Source organism: Anopheles darlingi, chromosome 3 (assembly GCF_943734745.1).
Source record: "Anopheles darlingi chromosome 3, idAnoDarlMG_H_01, whole genome shotgun sequence".
In the NCBI taxonomy this organism is placed as follows: domain Eukaryota; kingdom Metazoa; phylum Arthropoda; class Insecta; order Diptera; family Culicidae; genus Anopheles; species Anopheles darlingi.
Window position 1 is genome coordinate 59694376 of NC_064875.1, and position 26557 is coordinate 59720932.

The following is a 26557-nucleotide window of genomic DNA, read 5'->3' on the forward strand; positions in this document are numbered from 1 at the left end:
CACCTTTTTACTGATTATTCTTCGTATCTTCCCAACTGAGTTCTTGAAACAATAGGAAAGACCTTTCCGATCTGTTTCACAGTCCATTGCATACTTAGATCGCATGGCGAGCGATCATTATTTCGGGGAAGAAAGTAAAAAAAGAGTAGGCGAGAGCAACAGTTACTTTTGTTTCGAATATATTTTCCGTTCATTTCCTGGGGTAAGGAGGGCTGGGCCAGTGCTCTACAGTAATGCTTTATGCACCAGCACGACAACCCACAGTCACCCTCGGCCGGCCGGAATATAAGTCGCCAGCTGTTTCTCTCCTATCCGTAGTACCATTTACGCTTAGCAAATTGTATAATATTGTTCATCTCGGCCAGTTGTTTCTGTGTTCACATTTCCACCTCTTTCTCGGATCCATCGTTCTCTGTCTCTCTATTTCTCTCTCTCTATAATAAACGATTCTTCTTTTGAGTTTTACTTTTCTTTTCCGTTTCGAAAATCATCACAAGTTTTGGTTTCTATGTTACTTCCTCCCGCACGCAACATAATGCTTCTCCATTCCAAGCCTCTCTCACTCTCGGTCCTCTAGGGGTCGGCACCCTCACCGCATACCCTCGTTCAACTAATTGGGGTGCACTGTCCAGTTGTTGTATATTTTATCAAACATTCAATGTGTAATAAAATGTAGTAACATCGTCATCCTCTACACACTCACACGTACGCGCTCTTGCTTTTTATGCATTTCCTTATCGCAGCTTTCGCATTCTATTAAAACTTCTGCCCAATCTGTGATTGCACTTTGAAAATTGAAAGCAAAATGAAAACAAAATAACAATCGTCAGGCGATTACTCATCTTCTACTACCCACTTGCTTCCACAGATGCACAATCCGTGCCCAATCCAATCCTCATCATTAGCCTTGGCGTGATTCGTTCTATAAAAACCCTAATCCTTTCCTAAACAACCTTCCTACTGGTCCTTTCCTTGCACTTCGTTGCGCGGTAGTCGCGAGGCTTACCACAAATTCGCTAGTTTAACCATTTCGCTAATCCCTTTCCTTCCAATTCTCTTCATAGCTACCTATCTGGTACAGGACCACAAACAGACAAACAAAACGTTTTTCGGGGAGAACATAAAACGAAGTGTCAGTCAAATGGGAAGGAGGGGGATAGGGTTTCGCACAGTTTCCAACAGGTCCCGGATATTACCAGGACTCCTACACCTTCGTGTGTTCCGTTATTCGAGTATCTCCAACACGTGCGTGTGTGACGTGAGCATAGGAACATACCACAATTCCTACTATCTCATATTGCATATTTCGCCATCACGTGTTCATCTCATCAGCATTTTAGCTTATAAAAATTAAAATCTAAAGTACTCTAAACCATACTATATGCAATTGTTAGCTACTTAAACGACTTAGAGGAGAAAGGTTAATGGAAAACGAGAGGATATATAAAACACACACTGACACGCGCACACACTCGCAAAAAACAATTCGTTTAGTTAACATACTGCTACGGACAGTCCTTTAAACGCACTAACACATGCTTAACTTAACTACAAAGGGAATCTCCTAAGGGGGGGACTCGGAGTGCGTCCCAACAAACCACTCCCACAAACGGGAATAGGAGGGAGGACGAGTTGAATAAATACGGTGGTCCCGCGTTCACATAAAAAACAAACAAACAGGATAATTAATTAGTAAACGTTTGATTATAATACCAGTACCGCGCTAATTACAGTGCTACACAAATGTGAAAACAAAGATCAAAGGAATGGAGCTAGGATTAAATATGTGTAACGATGTGTTCCGACGCCAACCGCTTTCGTACTCTCTCATCGCTAAATCTTATACTGAATTTGCTCTAAACTATTTGCTAGCAGACGGGACAGGGACAATTGAAAATCAAACAAATTAAAACAATATAACTCAGGAGTAATTGAAAATACAACGTAATGTGAAACAACGCTTATTACGACATTTTAAAGCGCCACATAAAATAGCCTGCTAACTTTTAAGTAATGAAACAACTAACAAATGATTGCTCTGTCGCTATTCGCACAGTTTGTGTGTTGTGTGATCGTTTCGCCGGTCTGTGATGAAACCTCGCTGATTCTTACTGCTATTCTTTAAAATGAAATTAATAATTTACTTTTCTCTACTCTCCTCTTGGCTACCGTCTCTTCGCCAATTTGCTATTTGTATGCACGTACTACTGCTGCTGTGATGCTGTGAAGTATGAAAGTCTTTCCGTTGCTGCGGTGAACGTGGCAGCGGCAGGCCTGCATGCTTGTCTCGTACACAAACTCACACACTGTCTACCACGTGTTCACACACTGTCTACCAGTCTTGCCCGCCACTTTCTTGCTCCTACCCAGCTTCCTATTCACGCATTCATGCAACACCGATTCCGCCACTACCAAGATTCGTTCCTGCTGCTTTGCTCGATGGTTGTAAGGCAATTCACTGTCACTTCCTTTCGTGCAACTCCCCGCGCAATCTACACAGCTAGATGCGTGTCACGAAGCTCTGCACCTGTAGCAGATTTCGCACGCTGTCGTTGTACTTCACTAGCACCACCTTCGACGAGTGAATGTTGAGCTTCTCGCCCGCACACAGCAGCTGGAGACAGTGTGAGCGAGCCAAGAACTCGTCGATCTTCATTTCACGTATCAGCTCGCGCTGATTGTTCGTAGTGTTGTTGGGACATATCTGTAAAAAAAAGCATATGTTTAGAATCGAATGGAGCTGTTGCTCATCCTAGACCCAACTAACCTGTTTGAGTACAGCTTCCTTGGACTTGAATTTGAGAAAGGTGCACAGATCGTTCATCAGCATCCACCGCTCGTGGTTCTCATCCTTCAGTACATACAGTGGTGGTAGCGGACGATCGGCCTCTTCGTACTCGAACAGCAAGCTCTGATCGTTTTCGTTGTTACTGGCTCCGCCGGTGACACCACCGTCTGCTCCGTTACCATCGTTACCAGCACCTTCGATTCCATCTGGCAGATGCAAATCATCCCGTTCCGCATGCTGCTCGGTTTCACCGTTTAAAAACTCGGTTTTCACGGCGTGAGCTTTCGAGCCACCATTAACGAGACTGACATTTGCTTTCACATCGTCCTTTCGTGTATCTCGCTTCACACGCCCATTCCTCAGCTCACCATCTATAGTTCCCCGGTCAGCCAGTGCGCTACTGTTACCGTCCACCGTACCGTTCTTCTTGCGCTGGACAACATTCACTGCTCCACTATCTTGGTGATTACCGATACTACCACGGCGTATGAAGTTGAAGTTTGAATCGCACCGCCCCTTAGCCCGTGCCGTCGTCACCTCTTGGCCGGTTGAACTGATGGCAGTGGTGGCAACGGGTTCTTCCATCTCCTCGTCGAAACCCGGTATGCCGTCAAACACGTTGCATCCGCTGTCTTCGGGATCTGGAAAAACAAACAAACAAACGAGTTTATTATGCCATCCGCCAAATCAAATCTCGGTGATTTGATCGGGCTCCTCTTACCATATATCTTCCATGGTCCCTCAAACCGCCAAGCGATCTTGTTCGGAGCCACGCTTTGCACATCCCGCAGATGGCCATCAAGGAACAGCCGCATGTCGTCACATTCGGCCAGCTCGGCAGGACTAAGGCCAGCGTACGTGCTCATCGTCGGATCAGCACCGAACGCCAGCAGCAACCGTACGATCTCGATGAACGAATTCTCGACCGCTTCATGCAGGGGCCGCATTCCGGACGGGGCCGATTCCGAGTGGCTCGCACCGTAACGCAGCAGATAGTGGGCAATGTCCAGATGACCTTTGGCGCAAGCTTCATGCAACGGCGTGTAACCGGCGTTATCCTTCAAATCGGGATCCATATTGAGCCGCTCGAGACAATACACAATCACGTCCTGTAATAAAAACAATACATCTCATTATCATCACCGTTAGTACTGGTCCACGGTGAACCGCGTTCTCGTCTCATCCTTACTGTGTAACCCGCTCGAGCCGCCTTATGCATGACACTCTCACCGACTCCCTTGTTTAGCACCCAGCTGCGTATCTCCTTAAGGATGTGCGTCTCATCCTTCACCTCGAGGTTTTCGAAGATGGACACCGCCTTCCTGCGCTGCTCAGCACAGCAACCACAACCACCCTGCTGCTGATTTTGGTGCTGCTGATGGTGGTGGTGATGATGATGATGATGGTGATGTTGAGTTTGCTGCGAGGGTTTCTTCTTTTTCCGGATGTAATCAAACCCCGAGCTACCCTTCCGGCGCGACGTACGATGACCACGGCGTCCTCGGCATCCTGCCTTCTTGTCCGATCCAGGACAGCAACCCGTACCGCTAGTACCGCAGCCATTCGTGATACCGTCGGGAGCAGGAACCGGAGTCAATGATGTCGGTGTCGTCGTGGTCGGTTTGAATGGTAATGGTGTCGTCAGATCACGCTCGGAAGCGATCGATGGTGTGTAGCGTTCCGATTGACCATCGTCCTCTTCCTCCTCATCCTCATCATCATCCTCTTCTTCTTCTTCCGCCTCTTCCTCCTCAGCTTCTTCGACATCAAGCGGTTCCTGCTTTAGCGCCACAGTGCTACCGCCGTCCAGCTCTACCATGATCCGATCCACGTTACGCATCAGCTGCTCGTACCGCTCGTCGTACGTCACTCGGCTCTCACCGAGCGGTGGTGCCGATTGTGGCCGTTCCTCATCCCCACCGAACACCTCGCGAATGATTTCCTTGCTCTGCATTGCCTTCTGCTCGGTGCGTGTGCGTGACTTCAGGATGGCCGTATCGAACAGCGACTTCTTCTTGCGATTTTTGCTAAACAGCGATTCCGGATCGTTAGTTCCTGGCGTTGGCAGCAGCTCGTACTCGGATTTTGCCTTCGTCCCCATCGAACCCTCGTTAGCGTTGTTGTTGTTGACGCTGGCCACGGCGGCATTCGCTTTACTGGTGCCCTTCGATGATCCTTTCTGTCGTCCAACCATCCCGACGATACTGTTGGCGCCTCCCTTGGCCGCGATCAGCGAGGGGGACTGCAGCAAGCGCCGATGGAGTACCTCGATGATCGAGTTGAATCGTTTGTTATCATCCTTCTGCTTCTGGGTTCCCAGAGCGGATGCATTCGTTTGGCCGGTTTGTTGCTGCTGCTGCTGCTGCTTAGTGGAAGCTGCCTGCTTCTTGGGCGTTTTAGCGGCCACCTTCGATCTGGAACGCTTCAGCGAGACCGATCCACCACCGACGACGGCATCCTTCAGCCGCGATCCTTGCTGGTTAATCTTCTGCACGATCTCGGAAAACGTCTCCGAACCGTCGCTATGATGCGGTGAATCGAGATCCGGGAGTGAAGTGGAGATCCGGTGCATATACAACCGACCATCGATCGTGATCAGTTCTGGGGGTACCTTGAGCGAACGCTTGTACTCGTACACGGCCTTTTCCCAACCGGGATAGAAGTGATCGGCTACCGGTTGCCGGACAGCGCTGGCGGCCGATGGATCGAGTGATCCGTCTTTCGATAGCTTACGACCTCTAGTACCTTTACCGCTCTTGCTTTGCGTGGACGTACTCTCACGGCGTGAGGCCACCTTACCACCACCATCGGCCGCTGTGGTCGATTTGCTCTTCTCTCTCTGGCGTGATCGTAACCGTTCCGAGAGTTGCTCGGCAGCGGCGGTGGCGGCCGCGCTCTTCTTCTTCGCTTTTTCATCATGATCAGTCTCCCCGGCGTCGGCGTCCGTGTCCACCGAGGAGCTCGCCAGCGCGTTTTTTGAAGCCGACGACTGATGTTGTTGTTGTTGTTGCTGTTGTGACCCAGTTCCGGGACCGCTCGAGTTCCGTTTACTTCGTTTACTGCTCCGAGTCGATGTATCACCGTTCATCACTTTTGGTCGCTTATTCCCTCCTCTGCTCTTGCTTCCCGTTTTCTTTCCAGCCGAGGTACGACTGGAACGTTGAGATGCCGCCGTCGTCGTTGCCTCCGGTGTCACTTCGATCACTTTATCGTTCCGCAATACCTTGCTATTGGTACGGCGACGTTCCGCTTCCCGTTTGCTGCGCGATCGTGTCATTGTTTCACGATCGCCGGCCTCCGATTCCGATTCGGACGATTCGGAGGACGAAGACGACGACGATGAAGCCGACGAGGATGATGAGGATGAGGAGGAAGATGAACCCGATGAAGAGGAGGACGATTGAGGTTTCGAGCGAGAGATCGTTCGCGAACGACCGCCACGGCGTGCGCTTCCGTTGGCCGTGCGTCCGGACCCGGACTTGGCCGTTGCTGTCGTCGTGGTGGTTGCTTCTTGGTGTGTAGCAGCCTTCTTTCCATTGCTTCCATCGGTTGTGGTAACATCTCCCCCACCTCCTCCAGCCCCTCCATCACGCTTTCGAGCTCCGGAGACACCGGAATCGCCTCGTGCTGTACCTGCGGCCGCACTCTGCGTGAGCGGAGTCTCACTCTTAGATGATGACGTCCGTGTGGGTTTGGAGTCTCCATCGTCCGAGCTGAGATCGCTGGCATCTGGACGGAGTTTGGCGGAACCGCCGCTTTGACAGCGTGCCCGCTTGACCGTACCACCACCACCGCCAGCGCTACTGCCAGCAGGTGCTACTGATCCTCGGCTGGCACGACGACGACGCCGTCGGCGTCGTCCAGATGAAGATGGCCTATCCTCTCGATCCGAATCCGACGAAGACTCACAAGAGGAAGACCGAGGAGGAGAAGAGGCCGCCGAGTGACGCTTTAAACGTTTCGCTCTTCCAATACCGTCCTCAGTGCGTTCCAGGGAGCCAGAACGCTTCACGCGGGAACCACGACGAGTCTGCTCCCCAACACCATCATCATCTTCTCCCTCATCGGACGAACGAAGAGCGACGGTCGCGCGGTTCCGTAGTTTCCGCACGCGTGCCTTCACCCGGGCACGGTTTCGACCAAAGGGAGCCACCGACGATGCTGTTCCGATCGCTCCCGATGCCATCTCACTGTCCGAGCTGCTCGGACTTCCCAGCTTGGCCTCGTGCTTCTGCTCCGACTGAAGCCGCTGCTTTTCCCGCATATTCCGAGCGATCTTTTCCGTCAACTTTTCGGCCGTCGTATCGCAGATCGTACGCAGTGACTCTTGCCGGATCAGCACCAGCGGTTTATCCTCGTCGCTCGAACTGTGACTTCCACTGTCTTTGCTCGTACGCACCGTACGCGCACTGTTCAGCACATCACGCGGTACCGCCGATAGGTCCGCTGTCGTCATCGTTGTTGTTGTCGGTCCATCAGGAACCTCTCGGAGAGCAGCATCATGAATTCCAACGTTGTTCAACGACATGGTGGAAGAGGCTGCAGCAGCTGGCGGTCTTTTTCGTCGGCCACGCTTTTTGCCGGTCTGTAGCTGCTCCACAAACTCGTTGCAAGTGCTGCCCCAGTCCAGGATGTCCAGCGGTGAAGCACCGTCGAGATCGGCCGGTGGTGCTATCGCCACCTCATCCCCTTCCTCGTTTTTCACGGGTTTCTCCTCTTGCTTCTTCACTAGGTGCTGCTGCTGCTGTTCGACCGTGGCGCAAGGAATGTTCACACTCGGTGGTATCGCCGCTGGCAGGGGGATGAATCCCTTCAGCTCACCCTTGGTACGAAAGCGGGAAGTTGGCGAGCTTGTCAGCTCGGATGCTGCTGCTCCTGCAGCGGCACCTGGACCGGATGGGACCGAAATTGGGGAAAGCATTTGAAGCGATAGAGGCGGTCCCGTTCCGGGTTTACTCGGTTCGGAACGTCCATTCGCAGCCGTAGCATTCGCTTGTGGTTGTTGTGGCTGGATTGCCACCGTCGAATGATGCTCCTCGGATGTCCTCTGTTCATGCTGATGTTGCTGTTGTTGCTGTTGACTGGCTCGCTGCTTCTCGTACTCCTTCATTTCAAGGCTGGTGCGAAGCTTCGAGATTACCATTTGATCGGCTCCTCGATGATGATGATGATGATGCTGTTGCTGCTGCTGCATCATCGAAGCAGAGTGATAGGGATGTTGTATTCCTGGTGGACCTGGTGGACCTGGTGGACCATGATGGTTCGCTTGATGCTGCTCCATTCCTTCCGTGCGACGTACGTACGGTAGCGGTGGAGTGTTGGCCGATCCAGCCATCGTGTATTGAAGGTGGTGAGACTGATGCTCCACCGACGCTGGAGATTTCAATTGTGTCGGAACATCGTAACGCTGGCGTTGATCCGGATAGTGCTGACTGGCACCGGGATCCACGGCTGCGTTTGGCATTCCCTTGGGAGGGTAGAACGCGTACGGAGCAGATCGTTCTTCAACTGAATACGGAGCCACACTACCACCACGCAGATGGGCCTGATGATGATAGAGCAGCGGAGGATCGTCCCGGTGAACCTTCGAACTCACCGCCGACGATGACGACGACGACGACGACGCTGGTGGTTGGTAAAAGCGCATATCGGAATTGTAATGGTGCTGTTGGGGTTGGTGCTGATGTTGCTGCTGCAGTGCTGGAGGAGGATGATGGAGATAGTTGGTCGTAATGACGGAAGCATGAATGGACGATCCTGTTGAGTAATGCGCTGGACCGCCTTCCGGTGTTCCATAGTTCGCTGGAGCACTGGTGGCCGGCGCTGAAGATGTTGAAGGCCCATGATAGCTCGGTTGAGTATTGTTCCGGGAGTAACCATAGGCATGTGCAGGATCGTAACCACTCCCTGGAACACCATGCTGTGGAGGTGCTGATGGCGTCGCGGCCGGTGGACCTTGTACCGTTGGGTCCGTTCGTCCAGGTTCTTCATACTTGGCCACTTTCGGTGGCGTTGGAACACTACCACTACCAACCATTGAGGCCGAAGAACGTGGAGTATTGCCTTCGACGGCTGCTGCAGCTGCAGCTGCAGCGGCTGCGGCCGCCACTGCAGCCGCCGCCGCTCGCTTCTTCGGGACCATGTTCTGGGGAAGCCGTGATGGAAATTTACCGGATTGCAGCTCCGCCATAACGTCGGACGATGGTGATGTTTGCTTTTTCAGTAAACTCTCCACCAGACGTCGATCCTCCAGACGGGGATCGTCGCCAGCTGCCGCTGGTTGCTGCCGGTTGCCAGAACCCGCCACTCCTGTCACGATACTGCCTGCGGTAGGTGGAGCGCTGGACTTGCTTGGGGTAGCTGAAGACGATGGTGGATAGTAGACGCTTTTGCTGGCCACCGAACTGCCGCTGCTGTTGGTACTGGTCGGCGTCGTTGTGACCGAGGACGAGTACTGATGTGCGGACGAAACGAGCGGACCACCGACGGCCCTATAATTGGCCGACATGTACGCATCCGTCTTCTTATCGTAACCGGGCGGTATGGCCGGACTAATCACAGAAACATGACGCGGCGGTGGCTGTACTGCCGCCGGTTGATACGGTACATGCCCCGGGGGATTCATGTGGTTGGATGGCGAAGAAGCATGAGGACCAACAAGCACCGGCACCGGAGCACCGCGTCCTGGCGGTACTACCGGCTGTTGCGGCTGCTGCTGATGATGATGCTGATGTTGGTGGTGATGTGACGGTGGAATGTGTTTCTTGAAATTTGGATTAAAGTCCAGCTTCGGTAGAAGGTCGGTCCGGCCGCCATTGCTGCTGGTGGTGCTGCTAGTGCTACTGCAGCTCGTACTACTGCTGGCCCCATAGTCATCACATCCCGTTGAATCTGCCTTCGTTTTAACCGTCTTAACCGACAGATCCAGCGGAGACTCACGCTTCGGTCCACTGTGCGTCGTCGTCATCGATGATGTTGGTGGAGCGACTACCGATGCGCGCTCGGTTGGCGTGACTTCCCGTGGTGGTGGTGGTGGTTGTGCTGCTGCAGCTGCTGTTGCCGATGTAGACGGTGGTACTGGTACTGTTGCTGGCACTTGAGGTTGAGCAGAAGCCGGTGGTGCCGTCGCTATAACTCTTACGGGGATGTTTTTACTTCCCGAAGGTACCACCATCGTCGGATGTATTACCGGAGATTGAATGGCCAGTGATGCTGGTGGTTGTGATGGCGCCGCGCCTGGAGCGGCTGCTGCTGATGGATAGTAGCTTGCAGAAGAACCACTCGGCAGCTGGCCAGGTGGATACGGAGTAGGCTTCATACCCGGACCCGATCCGTAGTTAGCTGCCTGCCGATCGTACGCATTGCTAATCACCGACTGGTGAACCAATGGAGGTTGGTAATGATGTTGCTGGTGTTGATGATGATGATGATGTGGCCCCTGGGGTGCAGCAGCAGCCACTGTTGTTGAGGTCGTGGTATTAGCTACCGGATACGGTGCGCTACCCATCGAATAGGGGACGGAAGAGGTCGGTGGCGTCTGGTATGAGCCAGGTGTCGATGTACTGCCCATCGTCGTCTTTGGATGACCCGATGCCGGAAGTTTAGTGTGCGGCAGATACACCGTCGTCGGTGGTGGTAGTGCCCCTGGTCCGGATAATGATGACCCGGTCGAATGATGATACTGCTGATGTTCGCTTGAAGCATACCGATGGCCAATCGGTGATGGATCACGCGGCGATTGAGGCGGTCCAACCGTTGAGGGTCTACGAGGATGATGCTGCGGTGACGGTACAGGCGATGGCGTCGAAGATGGCGAAGGAGTCGCCTGTGATTGAGGATGCGGAGAAGGATGATAAGGGTAGGGACGGTACGATGGTTGCGCTGGATCATAACCAGGGTAACCGGACGACGGTCCCACCGTTGAACCACTCCTTGGTTGCTGCTGTCTTCCGTGAGGTCCCGTCCCTGCCGTTGCAGTTGCAGCTGCTGCTGCGGCTGCTGCCGCTTCGGCGGCCTGCTTCTCGCGCAGTTGATGGGTTTGGTAGACCTCGGCGAACTTTTGCTCCATATTGTAGTCCAGACCTGCCTTATAGCCGGAAGATGCTACCACTTTACCACCCTGTTGCTGCTGCTGTTGCTGCTGCTGCTGTTGCTGTTGATGGTATGATTGAGCATGGCGCGAGTCCGCTTCGTAAGGCGATACGGATGGAATACTTGGTGGCAGGTGATGCTGAGACGTGTAGCTGTGACTGGTGGTCGTCTGCTGCGGTGGTCCACCGGCTGGTCCATAGGGAACAGGAGATGACGCCGTACCATAAGCCGATCCGGACACCGGGCTAGGGGAGTTTTTATAGTACCCGTGAGGGTTTGGACTTGGCGTTGAGCCACCACCACCACCACCAGACGTTTGCGCTGTTAGCGAAGAAGGTGAAGAGATCGGACTCGCACCATTATCGTGCGGACTGCGCACTATGCCTCGTTGTGCCAGTGCTGCTGGAACAGGCGGCTGCTGCTGATGTGGCCAACTCACCGCCGGTGGTGGATGCATAAATCCTGCAGCTCCTGATCCTGACCTCTGCTGGGCCATTGCTTGATAGTACGCATCGTACGATGATGGCGGTTGTCGTGCTGGTGAGGCCGCTGTGGCTAGAACCGCCGTCGTTGGCTGCTGTGGCCGTTTATGTTGCCGATAGTCCCGGTAGACGATATCTTGCGAGTGCTGCATCATCTGTGCTTCACGCCGTTCGACCGACGGTGATCGTGGCCGATGCGGCGCCGGAACTGGAGGAGCCTGCTGAACGACACGTTGTGATGAGTAGGGAGTATGTGGTGGTTGCTGATGATGCTGCTGCTGCTGGTGGTGATGCTTGACCGATTTAATCGTGGTACCCTCCTGCAACAGCTGTTGCTCCTTATGATCCAATCGAAACTCAGGATCCTTCACCTTAGGTAAGGCAATACCACTAACGTAGTGAGATCCGGACGAAGTGGTAGCTGGTGCCATGGGCGCTGCTAGATGCGGCTCCGGAAAGTACGTCCGTACGTTACTCACGACGATCCTTTGCTCTGGTAATGATGGACCCGATTTAGCTGCCGGACCCGAACCATAACTACCTCCCGGTCGAGGTGACGACGAAGATGACGATGGTGAAGGATCCCGGGAACAGGGTGAGGATGGTGCACCATTTGAGTGGCGTGACGGAAGAGCAGCACCACCGGCAGTAGCAGCTGGTTGCGTAGACATAAAGTGTTTGCTACTAAACTCTGGTGGATTCCATGTTTTTGGAGCACTTCCGGCACCACCAGCAGGAACTGGAGCTACAGTTGCTGCTGCTCCCTTCGCTATCACATGTGCCTTTGGATCGTGATTCTCCGTGTAGAATGCTGCTGATGACGATGAACCTGATGCTGCTGCTGCTGCTCCATACAACGATCGCTTCTTTAGCATGTGGTGCCCGGTTGGTGCACCAGAAGTCGTATCGACTCTACTGCTACTACCGTCCACCTCGGACTGGTACGGCAACGAAGTGGAAGTAGAACTTCCAATCGTAATCGACGATGGCGGTGGAAGTGATGGTTGTAGTGGCGCGGCGGGGTTCTTTAGCTGCAAATCTTCGATATAGTTCCGCTCCTTGATCAGCTTGCTGAACGTGTCTGGCGAGATCGTCGGGACGTGAGATGACGGTCCGGCACCGGGAGCGATTCCTGTCTTCGGTGCAGCATAATGCCCCTGGAAGTGATGGCTAGCGAACCCTTTCGAGAAGTCCGGATTCGAGATTTTCAGCTCACTCGTCGATTTTAAGGCTGGCGACGACGACATGCGAGGTGTGCTGTTCACCAACATCGTACTACCCGTCGACGTCCCCTGCTGTGGTAATGGCGCTGCTGCTGCTGCTGAGGGTGCTGCCTGAGAAGCAGGTGTTGAAACCAGCCGGCTAAAGTCTGGAGTTTTCACATGTAGCTGTGTCAGACTTTTGGTAGACGACGTTGGTGTTGTTGTGGCGCTCGTGGTTGCCGTTGTGGCCGTGGTCGTTGTTGCCGTCATCGCGGAGCCAGCTCCAGAGGAACTAGCGAAAGGCATCGAGGTGCTGATCGCGGTGGTAGCAGAGGAGAACTGTGGTTGAGTTTTTGAAAAGTCCGGTATACTAGCGTAGTATTGGGGTTTCCGGGCTTTCACCGGAAGATGCTCGTTCAGCCCGGTGGTGATCGGTTGCGTGGCATTCCGATGGTTCTCCATCACAATCGGCATCTCTTCTCGAAAGTCCAGCGAACTGTTGCTACTGTTGTTGCTACTACACCGTGTACCGCCTCCGCCTCCTCCTCCTTCGCCGGCACTGGAAGGACTGCTGGCGGCACTCGTTTCACTTGAATGTCGTATCCTACTGCCACCAGCCGTGGCACCGATCTCTTCCTGAACGTCTTTCGTACTGCTACTAATGGTGGACATGGCCTCCTGGACTGTACCCTCACTACTTGCCCGACCACCATTAACCATCACGGTGCTGCTCCCGGACCGTGGTGTGGCGGCCATTGGTCCATCGGTAACGTTCGCCGGCTGCAGTGCCGGAGGCGTTGTCTTGTGATCAGCCTCAACCAACCGCCCAGCTAAACCGGCGGCAGCGGCGGCCGCACTTTTCGCTTTACTCAGCGAGGACGTGGTGGCGAGGGTGGCCTCACCGTGTACGCCTCCCTCTCCACCACCGTTGTTGTTAGCGGCGGCAGCAGCACCGGAAATGATGAGACTGCTCTTGGCCAACCGTTCACCGCTATCCTGGAGACCGCGCATCAGCGAGTGTTTAATCACACGATCCAGCAGATGGCCACCGTCAACCTTCAGCTCGACCTCATCGTTCGCTACGTCCGTGAATTGTAACGGATTGCGGGCCGAAGGTACCGACGCACTCGATAGCATCGCCACGTCCGCACTGGTAATGGTCTTGCTCTCACCGGTGGTGGTACGGTTGACACCGCCACTGACACCGATTCCACAGTCTGCTTCTTTCGACGGTTGCGGTGGTGGTGGTGGTGGTGAAGGTTGTCCAAAGCTACTAACCATCCCGACATTGGTGCTGCTGGTGCTGCTGTTGTTAGCTTCAGCAACGCACTCGGTAGGTGCAGCAGCTTCACTTTGAGTTTCTCGAAGCTTTGCTTCGACGCAGGTACCGGCTGAGCTGACGACATCGGAGGCCACCGGTGATGGTGGTCCTGGGTCCGGTTCCGGTGGTACAGCCGGTGGTGTATCGGTTTCTACTTGCTCATTCGGCAGTGGATACGATGTGGTCGTCGTCGTTGTTGTGGTAGTACTGCTTGCAATCGGACCATCCGAGGAGCACTCATTCCGATGTGTTTCTCCTTCCTGTTCCAACTGCTGCCCCTTCTGTTGTGCAGCAGCACCATCAGACTCAGTCTCTATCACATTGTTCACTTTGCACTGCTTAAGCTCGGCGGGCTCTTTCTCGGTCTGTTCTGGCTGCTTCTCTTCTATCACATCGACCACTGCTGCCGGTGTTGTAGTAACTGGAGCAGCAGCTTCTTCTATTGTTTCTTGTACTGCTACTGGTATCGTAGCAGGTCGGGCCTCATCCTCCGTTGGGCCGTCCTCCTTCGATGCACTGAGCTCGCTAGCAGTCGATTGAGATTCTGCTTCTGCTTGACCTCCACTATCCGACACCTTGTCAGAGCATTCATTGTCGTTTTGGACAGAACTACTAGAGGCACTCGTCTCGTCGGCCATTGTCGTCGTTGTCGTCTTTGACGACGTACAAGCCCCTGCCGACGGTTTCTCTTCCTCGATACGTTCCGACGGTGCCGGCGATTCGATCGAGGCTACTGGTGCAGGCTCTGCCGTCGCCGTACTCGCCACCACCGTCGATGATTCTGGCGTGGAAGGCACCTTCGTATCGCTGTCGACCTCGGACACGGTACAGGGTGGTGGTGACGTTGAGGACGTTGGTGAGGTCACCTTTTCGGCCGTAGACCGCGCTATACTGTCGTCGTCGATCGCTGGTGCTGATGCTGGTGCTGATGCAGTAGCTGGAGCCGTAGCAGCCTCAGCTTCGACCTCTGTCGTGCTAATTACTTCAGATGACGATGACGATGCCAGTGGTGACACTGTGGACGACTGCTGCTCGTTTGCAGGCCCATTTGTCACAGCAACTGATACTGATACTTCTTCATTTTTTGGTTCGATCGGTGCTGCCGCTTCTAGCGGTGCCGATTCTGATGAGGCGATCGAACGATCTTCTTCCTTTGTGATGATCGTGATTTGTTCGGCTTCACGGCGACCACATGACTCTGACGCCGGTGGTGTGGATGGTGCCGACGTGGGTGATGCTGGTGAGACTGATGGTGCATTAGGGGCCACCACTAACGTTGATTTGGGTTCCTCCTCTATCGCGCTGGCCACCGCTTCTTCCGGGGCCGCTACTGGTCCTTGTGATGGTTCCATTTCTTGTTACTGCTACTGAACGGGACTGGACTGGAGCTGACTGGAATGGAAAGAGGCAAAGAAACGGATGAGTAACAAGGAGTAGAAAGCAACGAAATAAGAACGGATGCTAGTGGGTCTGTGTGTGTGTGTCTGGACGAGTTATCTAGGTCAAAGCCAAACACCACGGTGTCTCGGAGTTGTGCTACTAGGCTACAGCTAATGGCAACCATCCATGACCTTCTAAAGGTGAAGGCGACGGCGATGGCTCAATGCCGATACATGCTAGCAGTGTCCTCGCTTGATTTGCTGCATCCCGAACCATAATTACGAACCCAACGACTTGGTGCGATGCAATGGTATGCAATACAGACCCCCTACCACACACGGAGATGTGTGGTGACCTCCCACATTGTATTCCGACGGAATGGGGGTCCCACCGAGGTGATGAAAGTGTTGAGCCCCACACGGAACTCCCCTTGCGTTATAATGTTTATTGCCGCGCAATAATTGTAAACCGCGGTTGACGCCGAACAACAGACCGGGAGAGAAAGAGTGAAGAAAGGGAAGGGGGCAGTAACAGCACTCAGAAGGTGGCGAAAAAAGAGTAGCAGAATAACAATAGGATGCAAATTTTATGCTACCGAGAATCCGTGGCTTCTCTGGCACTGGCAAGACCTGGCGAGAGAGATAGAGATTATCTCTCTCGCCAGGTCTTTTGCCATTCCTTGATCTTCTCGCAGCTCTTACGGCGGGTTGTGGGCTCCATCTGTGATGATGCTGCTCCTGCCCTTCCTCATCACCATCAAGATTCTTCATTTTGTCTTCATTTTTGGAGGTGCTTGGGACGTGTATCTCCGATAAGACCGCGATGAGACACAATTCAACCGTTCTTATCTTACCGAGTCTCTACACGGGCGCGAGAAAGCTGAAAATGAGATGAGAATGAAAAAGGCGAGAATGTCAAATCCCATACATTTGTGACAGCCTACTTGTATCTTTACATTTCCATTTGTATGGGATTTGACATTCTCGCCTTTTTCATTCTCATCTCATTTTCAGCTTTCTCGCGCCCGTGTAGATGAAGTGTTAGCAAAGTACTCGGGAAGTTGTGAAGTAGAAACCTTAAACGCATTTTTCAACCGGTAAAAACCGTTGGTTCGTCGTGTTGCTCTCGATCGTGCTGTTTCGTTCCCCAAGAATTGAGACCAAAGGCACACACACACACGCACAACCACCAGAGAGAGCAACATTTGAGAGGGGGGATATCATCTGGATCACTCCTTCTTCTACTTCTTTTTTCGTTCCTTCTTCCTTCCTCGTTTGCTTTTCGATGGTTCCGTTGCTTCTCCTTTGCGCGCCCCACAATTCGCAACTGGTGAAAGAGGGGAGGTGGGGGGTCGTGTGACCTCTCTCCGTTTGCACGATGACAAATGTTAAGCAGCCTTCCCCTCCCCCGGGCTCCACAAGCATGGCACCTTTCCAACCGCCGGCCCGGCCACAGACAGACCGACAGACACAGGGGAGTTGAGGAGCTCCTCTTTGGCTTGCTCTTCTTCTCGTGGTTCTCGCGTTCACAGATCAACACAGCTTCAACACGTCGGGCGGGATGCCCGGTGGGGAGAGGGATGTGCGAGAAGAGAATTTAGGTCAACGACCTTGACTGGTTGGGGAGGATATTATTTTTTATTGTTTCGTGCGCGCGCGAGAGAGAAGACCACATGCTGCGATGGTGCGCAATCCGTACAACGAATGTACTAGGCAATGTTTACTGAGATGATGGGCGTTAAAAGCAGCTCCAATGCACTCTACATATTAGCTGCAACAGCCTACTACTACTTCTACTACTACTACTACTACTACTACTAGCACTCTTTCTAAGCTTCTCAAAGCGGAACGCTTTTCTGGAACGACGATTGCGTTTCCGGCAAACGTCCGAAAAGGTGACATTCTGAGCCCGCCGGAACAAGTCAAAACCTCCGCTCCCCGCTCCCCGCTCCCCATGCATGCGTGCGTGCGTGCGTGTCGGCTGAATGGCCTCCTGAACGGTCGCGTGGTCGCATGGTGGTCGCGGTTCAGGTCGAAAAACAAATTGCAAAAAGCCCCCGCAAAGACTCGCACGATAACGTGTGCAATTGCACCGTGCCCAGTACACGGTCGAGTAAGTGTTGCGTGTGTGTGTATGTGTGCATCTGTATCCGGTGCATGCATCTGGGTACCTCAGACAACCCTTCTACTCTTCCTTCTCGCCCCCGTCGTGCACACATTGCGCGCCCGAGTGAAGGCCAAACACTATGGGTGCGAGCGTGCGCGCACCAATTTGCTTCTCTCTCTCGCTTTCTGCACCTCTCCTTCTAGCATTACACACCAAACACGTAACGCGTATGGTGAGGAGAAGAGGTGATACAGGAGCGGACGCCGGAGGTACACTTACGCGAAGGGTAAGTTCAAAAACACGGCGAGTGCAACGCAACGCCAGCATGGCAGCAGAGGTGAAAGGGGTGGCGGGAATGACATGATTATTTTTATGACTCCTACCACCCCCTTTCCCTTCCCAGCTGTTAGTTCAAGTTACGAGCGCAAACAGGCGGTGGCAGCGCTGGGAGACAGGCAGAAGGACATATCCAGCAGCAGCAGCAGCAGCAGCAGCAACAAAAGCAGATGCAGCGCAGCGCCAGTGGCATGAGAGAGCCATTTGCATTGCAAATGCAACAGAACTGATACCTCTTGACAGGAGCGGAGTATGCGCCGCCATCCTAAGTAGGCGCGAGCGCGCGCGCGCGCACGGTGATCATAGAGTGACGGAAATAGATGCAGCATGCACTGCAAAGCAACGCAACGTAGCGCAGCGCAGCTGTCAAAGTCGCGCTTTTCTCGAGATCCCTGTGCTCCGATCGATTTTGACTATTCGAGCATGCGAGAGTGCGAGCTGCTGGTGATGAGGATGAATCAAAATGTGGGACACTCCGGGGTGTGTAGGAGACCCAAACATGACGTCCGTATGACGTCACGCTTTGAGAAATGCAAAAAAAAATCACGATAGGGACACGATCACATCAACACTAATGCTTTGCTGCTGAGAAAGATAACGGAATTAAATCTTCGGCTTTAAGACCTCCTAAGTGCTCCTTAATGCAGTTGCTCTAAAATACAAATCGTATCGCTTCACAAGTCGCAATCATCCATTTACGTGACATTCCAGCACCCGTAGGCAGCGCGGGGAGCCCAGGCAAAAAACAAGAAACACCCGGCACGACATCCGACCATAAACGAGGCGTTACGAGCCTCGGACACTTCTCGTCATGTCCGCGCTGCTCGGACCCCTTTACCCTCTGTTTGATGTTTTCTTCTCAAGCGGCTCCTCGACCGCCGACCGATTCGTCACCGGCGAAAGCAGCAACTTGCGGTGAGCGACGACGCTTTACCAAAAACACACACGTGTACGTGTGTACCACACGCGTGTGTGTCGAAAGCTCCCGCATTCGCAAATCATGAAGGCGATATGTCGGACAAGGTTACTGGTGGGACGTGACGTGCTCTTACAAGCTCTCCTGTCCATCCATCCAATTGAAGGTTTCAACTCTCGCCTCAATTGGAACGAAAAAAAAAACTTTTGCTCGGCATTCGTAACACGCAAAAAAAAGCCCTTCGGCTGGAAAATACAATTCCCACGCCTGGAGGAAGAGGACCGGAGGTAGGTCAGAAAGTTGGGAATTTGCGCTTCAGGGCAATTTCAGGTGGCTCCACTCGCAGATCCACCTGTTGCGTTCATTTGTGGTGCAAGGTCCCAGAGTACACTACGATGTATCATCAACTTCATCATTTCTCTCTCTCTCTCTCTCTCTCTCTCTCTCTCTCTCTCTCTCTCTCTCTTTCTCTCTTTCTATTTCTTTTTCTCTCTCTCTCTCTCTCTCTCTCTCTCTTTCTTTCTTTATCTTTTTCTGTCTCTTTCTCTTCCTCTGGCGTCTCTGGTCATGTTCTGCATGAAATATATTCTTTTTTAATGTTTCCATTACACATCTGGCTCCTACCAATGCCCAGAACCGGAGCGGTGTTGGTTCCGGTTCCGCGCACAATCGCACGAACCGTTACTTTCCCGGGAATGGATAGAAGAAGCTGCGTGCAAGAACAGAACAGAATGATGACGGTGTGGTGGTTGCTTCTGGTTCTGCACTGCACTGTGCTCTTGGCTGAAAATTCCCCTTTTCCACCGCAGACATTATGAAATGCCGATGATGTGCCAGGGCCCCCGAAGTTCACGATGACACGTGAGAAGCGAAACCCCCTTCCCCCTGAAGAGAGGGCGCTCCAGTCTTGTTCACTTCTTCGTCAACCTCACGGAAACCTCTGGTCCAAAAACAGATGGGAAACTGTGGCCCATACACCTTATGCCTGTGGTGGTGGAGAGGTAGCAAAAGCGCCGCTTTAAGCCGCTCGAAAGCCGGACCACTGCTGCGGCCAGCCACAAAACGGGAAAAGCGAAAAGAGGACGAGAGACCAAATGAAAGCAAAACCTCCCTTCAACCAACCAACCAACCAACCAACCAACCAACCGCTGCCGAGTGTGGCGCTCCCATCCATCGCACGTCGCCATCTGGCGGAAGCTAACTGTATTTTGGGACCCCCCATCACCTCACCTCACCTCATCTCGTCTTCCACTACAATACACACGCCCCTGCTGATGGGTTATTGCCATTTTTGGATGGATGGAAGTCGACGAGTACCGGACATCAACGAGTGTATCCAAAGCGCAGTAAATACCTTGTCCCGTCTTGTCTGTCTCTCTTCTCTGCGTTACAATTCGACTCAGGCACCTCAGCACACAATTTGGATCTGGGTTCAATTTTACACGGGACACTACACTACCACGTGGCTCGCGACTGTGGCGTGTGATTGCAAGCGATGAAGAAATGGATGGACATCGATACGGCGTGAACAGCGCACCAGATGTTACGTCGATGCCCTCCCCCCACCAGTCACTTACCAAGAGGGCGACTTGGTAGGTGAAGTTGGTTCACTCTTACGCTAGAGTCTTGCCGGTGCTTCTGTGCCTCGAGAGAGCAAAGCACGGAGAAGCGCACCATGCGAGAAGGTGATGGTGGTGGTGTGGGGCCCAAGGTGTAGCGGTTATTGTATGCTAATGTACGTTGCTGCTCCGCTCGGCATAATGATCCTCCAGTTGGTCTGTAGCACCCGATTGTGGCCAAACAGACAGACAGACAGACGCAGCAGCAGCAGCAGCAGTTCGGTTCGGATTCCCTTCCCAGAGTGAAGATTATGAGTTGGTAGAAGCAGGGGGGAGGGGCAATCATCGCGCCATTGTTGCATGAAATCGCTACTTGAGGCCTCGGTTCTGCACCTGGATGACCTCGGGGCCCACATAAACATCGGGGAACAGGAGCATGGATGCATGGAAACTGTTTCAGGGCATACCAGGACCAGAACCAGGACCAGGACAACAAACACACTGTGGTCTGGTGATTTTGGGAGTCAGTGAATCCACGTGGTTGTTGGTAATGGCGAGTGGCATCGTTGCAGATCTCCTCATTTTGTTGTGGCTTTTCTGGACAGTCTCTAACCGACAACGACGCGCTAGTGTGCAACTCACTACAACTCAAGCACCGCAGGTCTGAGACCCAAAAAGAACGGGGCGGGGATCCGAAACTCATTATCATAAAATTGGAATCGACTAGCCTCTACTACATCACCACTACCAAAACACGCCAGAGTGGTGGTAGTATGCTGACCCCAAAAATGAAGCACTACGAATCGATTAGCTAACAAAACGACAGCGCAGAGGACCATAAAAGTAGGTCAGCGTAACCGCCACGGACCACTGGCTGCTATCAGGGCCTGCTAACTGATAAAGAGGCCTAGCATCTTGGGTTCGGGTTTGATTGGTCTTGAAGCGCCCTATTACTAAGGCTGATACAAAACTTTTCCCAGAGTGCTATGATCAATTCGCTTCATGAGTCGGTCCTTACTGGTAGCAACCACGATTGTAGTTCCGTTTGTTTATCGATTTTACTGTACATTCCAGTGAACAAAACAACCTGGAGCGCCAGCGTGATAAGAAAAGGAGCAGAAGACCACCAAGAGTAACCACGAAACTCGTGCTCGTCCCCCCGGTTGATGCTCACTAATTCAATTCAGTTCAACGCATTTGCTAGTATTCGCCGCACAGTTGTTGGTGGTGGTGGTGGTGGTGGTGGGGTGCGGACGGAAGCGTGGCGACATCGACGCTTCCATTTCAAGTTCATTTAACACCCCGATATGCCGCGACCTCATGACAACAACAACGGCGACGACGACGACGCCGACGACGACGTTGGTGGTGGTGGTGTTTGTGCTTCTGTTACTGTTGCTACTGTTGGTGATAGGCGACCACGAAACGGTTGGTTGGTGCGCGTCAACGAGAAACGGTCATGCGAATGATTCACATAATTCACGGTCAACACCGAGACCAACTGTCGTGGCGATAGACGACGACGACGACGACGACTACGACGACGGCGCACACAGTGGACTGTTTGTGAAAGGAAGACACAGTGAGAGACAGAAAGAGAAACACAAGAGACGCACGACTTGCATCAAATGAATTGAAAATGAAGTAAACCGATGTCTTTTACGCCGATGGTGCGCGGACACAAAGGCGGAGAGCCTTCCCCCCAAACCAGCAAGACGACGACAACAACGACGATGCTGCCGCCGCTCTCCACCGACACCGAACCAGAAGATGAAAAGTGACCACGCGCCGTGGCGATGAGGATGCTGCTTCTATCGTCTGAGCTTCATGGGATGCTGGAAAGCGAATGACCGGTGGGTGAGGAAAGGATAACTTTCAGCGACCTTGACCGTCACCTTTCACCTCAAAGTAGCATCCACTCTTCATCCTTTTATTGAACAAAACTTTTCGGCAACAATTCGGGCGGAAAAATGGAGGGAAGAGATCGGAACCTTCACGTGAGCATCGCGATGCTACTGAGCGAGAAGGAGGAGGCGAGGACAGAGACGTGAGACAGCCAGACCCGCCAAGGGTGGTAGGAAGGGAGCAGCATGAAGAAAAGCCAGACGGACGCGCCGCCACATCGACATCGTATTAAACGATGTCGTCAGTCTAGCCAAAAATTCGAAGGAGTTTCCCCCGGATCGATATCGAGGATCCCAGTGCAACCAAAGGAGTGTGTGTGTGTCTGTGTGTCTATCATAAAGACAAAGACTATCGTCACCTTCCTTGCTTGTCGGTTTCGCGGCATCAACATCTTCAGGTTTGATTATCGCAGTTTGTGATCCACTTTTATCAAGCGCCAAAATCGCAACCAATTTGGTGCCAATTTCCTCGCTTCCTCACCTACCTTCTCCTACCCTCTTGAAGGAGCGTAGATTACGGAGGAGCCGCGTGGTGACACTGCAATGGATGGACAGCAGACGGTCGAGTGCAGGTCGTCGACCGGATGGATGGAACGACGACAACGTTCGTCGCCAATTGCGGTTGATGACGCGCACGTTGCAAGCAGAATCACAACAACACCCGACATCACTACCGCGCCTTTCCCCGCGCCGAGGAGGCCGGCGGCCCGAGAAATTACTAAGAATATCTCGTCGCGTCTCAGTGTGCGAAAGAGAACCACGAACACGCACGCAGCAGCACATCATCGCTGCACTTCATTGCGCGCACATCACGCGGTGCACCAGAAATGCAGACGTGCGAACGATGCGTTTGATGCTAGTAATCAACGACAAACAACAACGCACAATCTACAGCTTCCCCTTCGATCAACGGAACGTGTTCCAGCCAACAACTATGATGTGTGGTTGACATTTAAGACTAAACTTAAATCACCCTGGCCCTGGACCGAGGTCGGGTTGCCAAAATCAAAATTTGTTACATTCAGTTTTGCAATACGCCTTGTGTGTGTTCGAGTTCGCGCGTGTGTGTGTGTGTGTGTGGGAGCATTGCCATGGTATGCTATTTTCGTGGCCAATCGCTAGGCGTTTAGCCACATTTTCCATCCCGATGAAGCGGAGTGCCTGAGCGCTTCGATCGAATTCTCAGAATGTCTCAACTCTTCACAACAATTTAGTCGCGCCTACTAGGGCCCCCAATCCCAGGAGATTGCTAGGCAACGGAAACCGAACCGTGAAGATGAGAAGCGAACGATTCATCACATCTCATCACGTCTCGCTTGTCAAACCGTGCAAACCCTTCGCGGTGGACACTAGAACGACGACGAATTGCGTGTTGTTCAATCAGTGAAGGTGGTGTTCCAGGAAAGTTGCGTTATCTCCGAAGCGTCAAACACACACTCTCTCTCTCTTCGCTGGAATACGATAACAAACCTGACACACTTTACCATCGAACCTCGCCAGCAGCAACAGCAACAACAGCAATAGAGCACACCATCCAGTGAGGGGGTTACCGTGATTTTTATCTTCATGTATCTTACAATTTCACCTTCTATCATGCTCTCTCTCTCTCTCTCTCTCTCTCTCTCTCTCTCTCTCTCTCTCTCTCTCTCTATCTCTCTCTCTCTCTCTCGGTCTCTCTCTCTCTTTTCCTTTCCCTCTTTCCACAGATTACATTAATTTCCATTCGTTGGCTGCACTACGCCACCTCTGAAGGTGGTTCATATCCACTCGGTTTCACACATTGAAAGCACCCGCGAGGCACGACACATACTCGTCGTCGTTGTCGTTGTCGTCGCCGTCGTCGTCGAGGCCAATGACAGGCCACTCAAGACGGTGCAGAGCTCAAGAGCACACAGCATTACTAACCCCACTCCACCACGCCGCCTTCCAACCGCCTCGATCCACGGAATGTAAACAAATGAGAACGTCGTAGATTAGATCTGCGTCCTCACGCTGCTCTTCTCCAAGCGTGTCTCACGCGTCGGCGGTTCTTCGTCGACTTCTCGAGACAGCGACGGACAGAGTGTGCTCTTATCATCACAACACACAAACGCGGCCCGCACCAACCCGAGGACCGATTATCACCGGTGGAATGACGTACAAACGGCCCCGTTTGTGTGTGTACGTTCGTGTGTCTCTTAGCCCCAGGGCCCTGGCCCTTCGCACGCGGAAGTGACAATTCCTTCGCGCAATGGCGCCTCCTGCTGGGTGCTAGGAAAGGTTCACCTCTGGTGTTGGAATATGTGTCAGCTGGTTTGGTTTTTAAACTTTTCCTCGATGAAAAGGTGCACGTAATGAGGGCAACGTTATCATGCAAACTCGTCCAGACGATTGAAAATGCTGGAAAGAGAATTAAGCAGCGGTGGAGCTGTGTCGCGAAGGGACGGGGGGATCTGGATAATGAAGATTTATCGAAACGAAGACTGTTACAGTTTGCAAGTTACTCTCTTCCTCTCCTGGTTCTTCCTTTCATTCTGTCTCTCTCTCGCTCTCTCTCGCGCTCTCTAGCCTGTTAGCGTTTGCTGGATAAACAACCCGTCCGTCTCCAACCCGTTTGCGTGTTTGCGCGAGTTGCTAATCATAATTGGCACTTTGCACACCAGGCATTCCAGCATTGGGGATGGTGCCCTCACATACGTCGCTCGATTCAAGCGACACACAGACACACCGCAGACATTACCGCCCCACTGATGGCGCTGGTATAAACGCTTCGCAAGAGATCTCGCTCCCGGCGAGCCGGAAGGATGAATTGTAAATCAATCCACCACCGCCGCCATTGGACCCTCGAAAGCCATTAATCTTCATTTGCGGCTCACGGGCCGCGGGGCCAGCAGGCCGACATGGGGGGGGGGGGGGGGGGGGGGGCGCACTAGTTCCCACACTAAATCTCGCGGCCAAAATGGCCACGTGGGAGACGAGCTTCTGGGGGTTACGTTGTTTCGCTACAAGGCTTACGCTACGGCGAGGTCTGTTGTTGGCCAAACATTTGAGAAGCCAAATAACGTGGAATGCAATCTTCCTAGACACCTGGAGTTGGTAATGAGGATCGCTCGAATCCAGCTTGGGATATTCTTCGGCCACAAGGTCTCACGACAAGAACATGTTGCATACAGAGTTTGTCACTTGCTAAAACAAAACTACGTGCGTCTTATGCGCTATGTTCTCTTGTGGAACTACTCCATGCAATGACCGCAACTCGCGCTTCTGGCTGGAGCATCGCGCACTTGGTTTATCGATCAATCATGGAGCTCCAGCACGGCTCCGTTCGCTGGCAGGTCCACAGCCTGCGTCCCACCATATGATGTAATCGGGGTCATGTCACAAACGAAGTCGTTCAACTCTCGCGTCCGTTCAGTGGTAGCATTTCTGGCATTCGCTTGCTCCACTGGTTCTAGTTTTCCAGAGTCCAGTCGTCCACCTCCATGGTGGAGTTTAAAAATTCATAAAACTTCGCGCGTGTCTCTCTCTCTCTCTCGCTGTCCTCGCCGACGTGACCTGTGAATCCGTTTATACGTAAACACACGACGTGGCCATTGCGTTGTGTTGCGAAAAGTTCCACAAGACTCATACTCCTTCCTATGGCAACCGAAATGGAGACCAAATCGATATCCAAAGTCGAATTTTGCACTTGACCTACGAGAAAAAGAGAGATGAAGAGAGAGCGAGCGAGAGAAAGAGAGAGAGAGCGAGAGAGAGAGAGAGAAAGAGAGAGAGAGAGACACGTGTTCACGTTTCTTTTTCTTTTTTCCCCTTTGGGAGGGAAGCACTCCACAGAACGCTGCTACGTGTATATACCGTTAAGTCGACAAAACCGTCTGCGTTACGGTCTCTTCGCCACAAAATCCACTGTGGTGCACGTGACTAGACAACCTTGGATGCTTTTTTGGCCACGGACAGACGTCACCGTAATGGTAGCCGGTGACCAGGAGCGCAAGTAATGGGCCTGCTACGCTGCAATCGCTACCATCATCATCTCGCGTTTGCAATGACCAAGGCAATTGCCTACTGAGACATTCCAAAACTGCAGCCACCGGAAGAAAGAATGAAAGAAAGAGACAGAAAGAGAGAGGGCTTGTTGGAAAAGCGGGAAAAGCGGCGGTTTGCACGATATGCATGACTAAGCCTGGCATTTCCCTACCCGCCCCCCGCCCCCCCCCCCTTCCCCCTTCCCTTCGTCCACACTTTCGTCCATTCTCCTATTTCTGCCACTCCATCAAGTTCGTTCGTTCCAACTCCAAGGTGAATAACACCGAAGCGAGCTGCTTTGTGGATTGAAACATGCAAGGCAAATACGTGTGCGCGTGTGTGCGCGTGTGTGTGTGTGTGTGTGGGTATGTGTGTTGGTGTGCTCCACATTATCCATCAATATAGCCGCCCAACGGGCTGTCTTTCTCCTTCTGCGTGCCCCAACGGCGCAGAACCAGCTCTAGAGC

The 26557-nt window shown here is 52.8% G+C and overlaps 1 protein-coding gene across 1 annotated transcript in view; it reads right to left on the reverse strand.

The window, feature by feature from the left end:
- Positions 1 to 150: 150 nt before the first annotated feature.
- The window catches only part of LOC125957908 (pneumococcal serine-rich repeat protein-like), a 51297-nt gene continuing 24890 nt past the window's right edge, over positions 151 to 26557 (reverse strand). The window contains exons 3-6 of the mRNA XM_049690937.1: positions 3978 to 15276; positions 3510 to 3897; positions 2768 to 3429; positions 151 to 2704 (exon numbers count right to left, since the gene is read on the reverse strand). Coding sequence (XP_049546894.1) covers positions 2501 to 2704; positions 2768 to 3429; positions 3510 to 3897; positions 3978 to 15236 — 12513 coding nt within the window. The 5' untranslated portion in view covers positions 15237 to 15276 and the 3' untranslated portion in view covers positions 151 to 2500. The remainder of the gene's footprint in view (positions 2705 to 2767; positions 3430 to 3509; positions 3898 to 3977; positions 15277 to 26557) is intronic.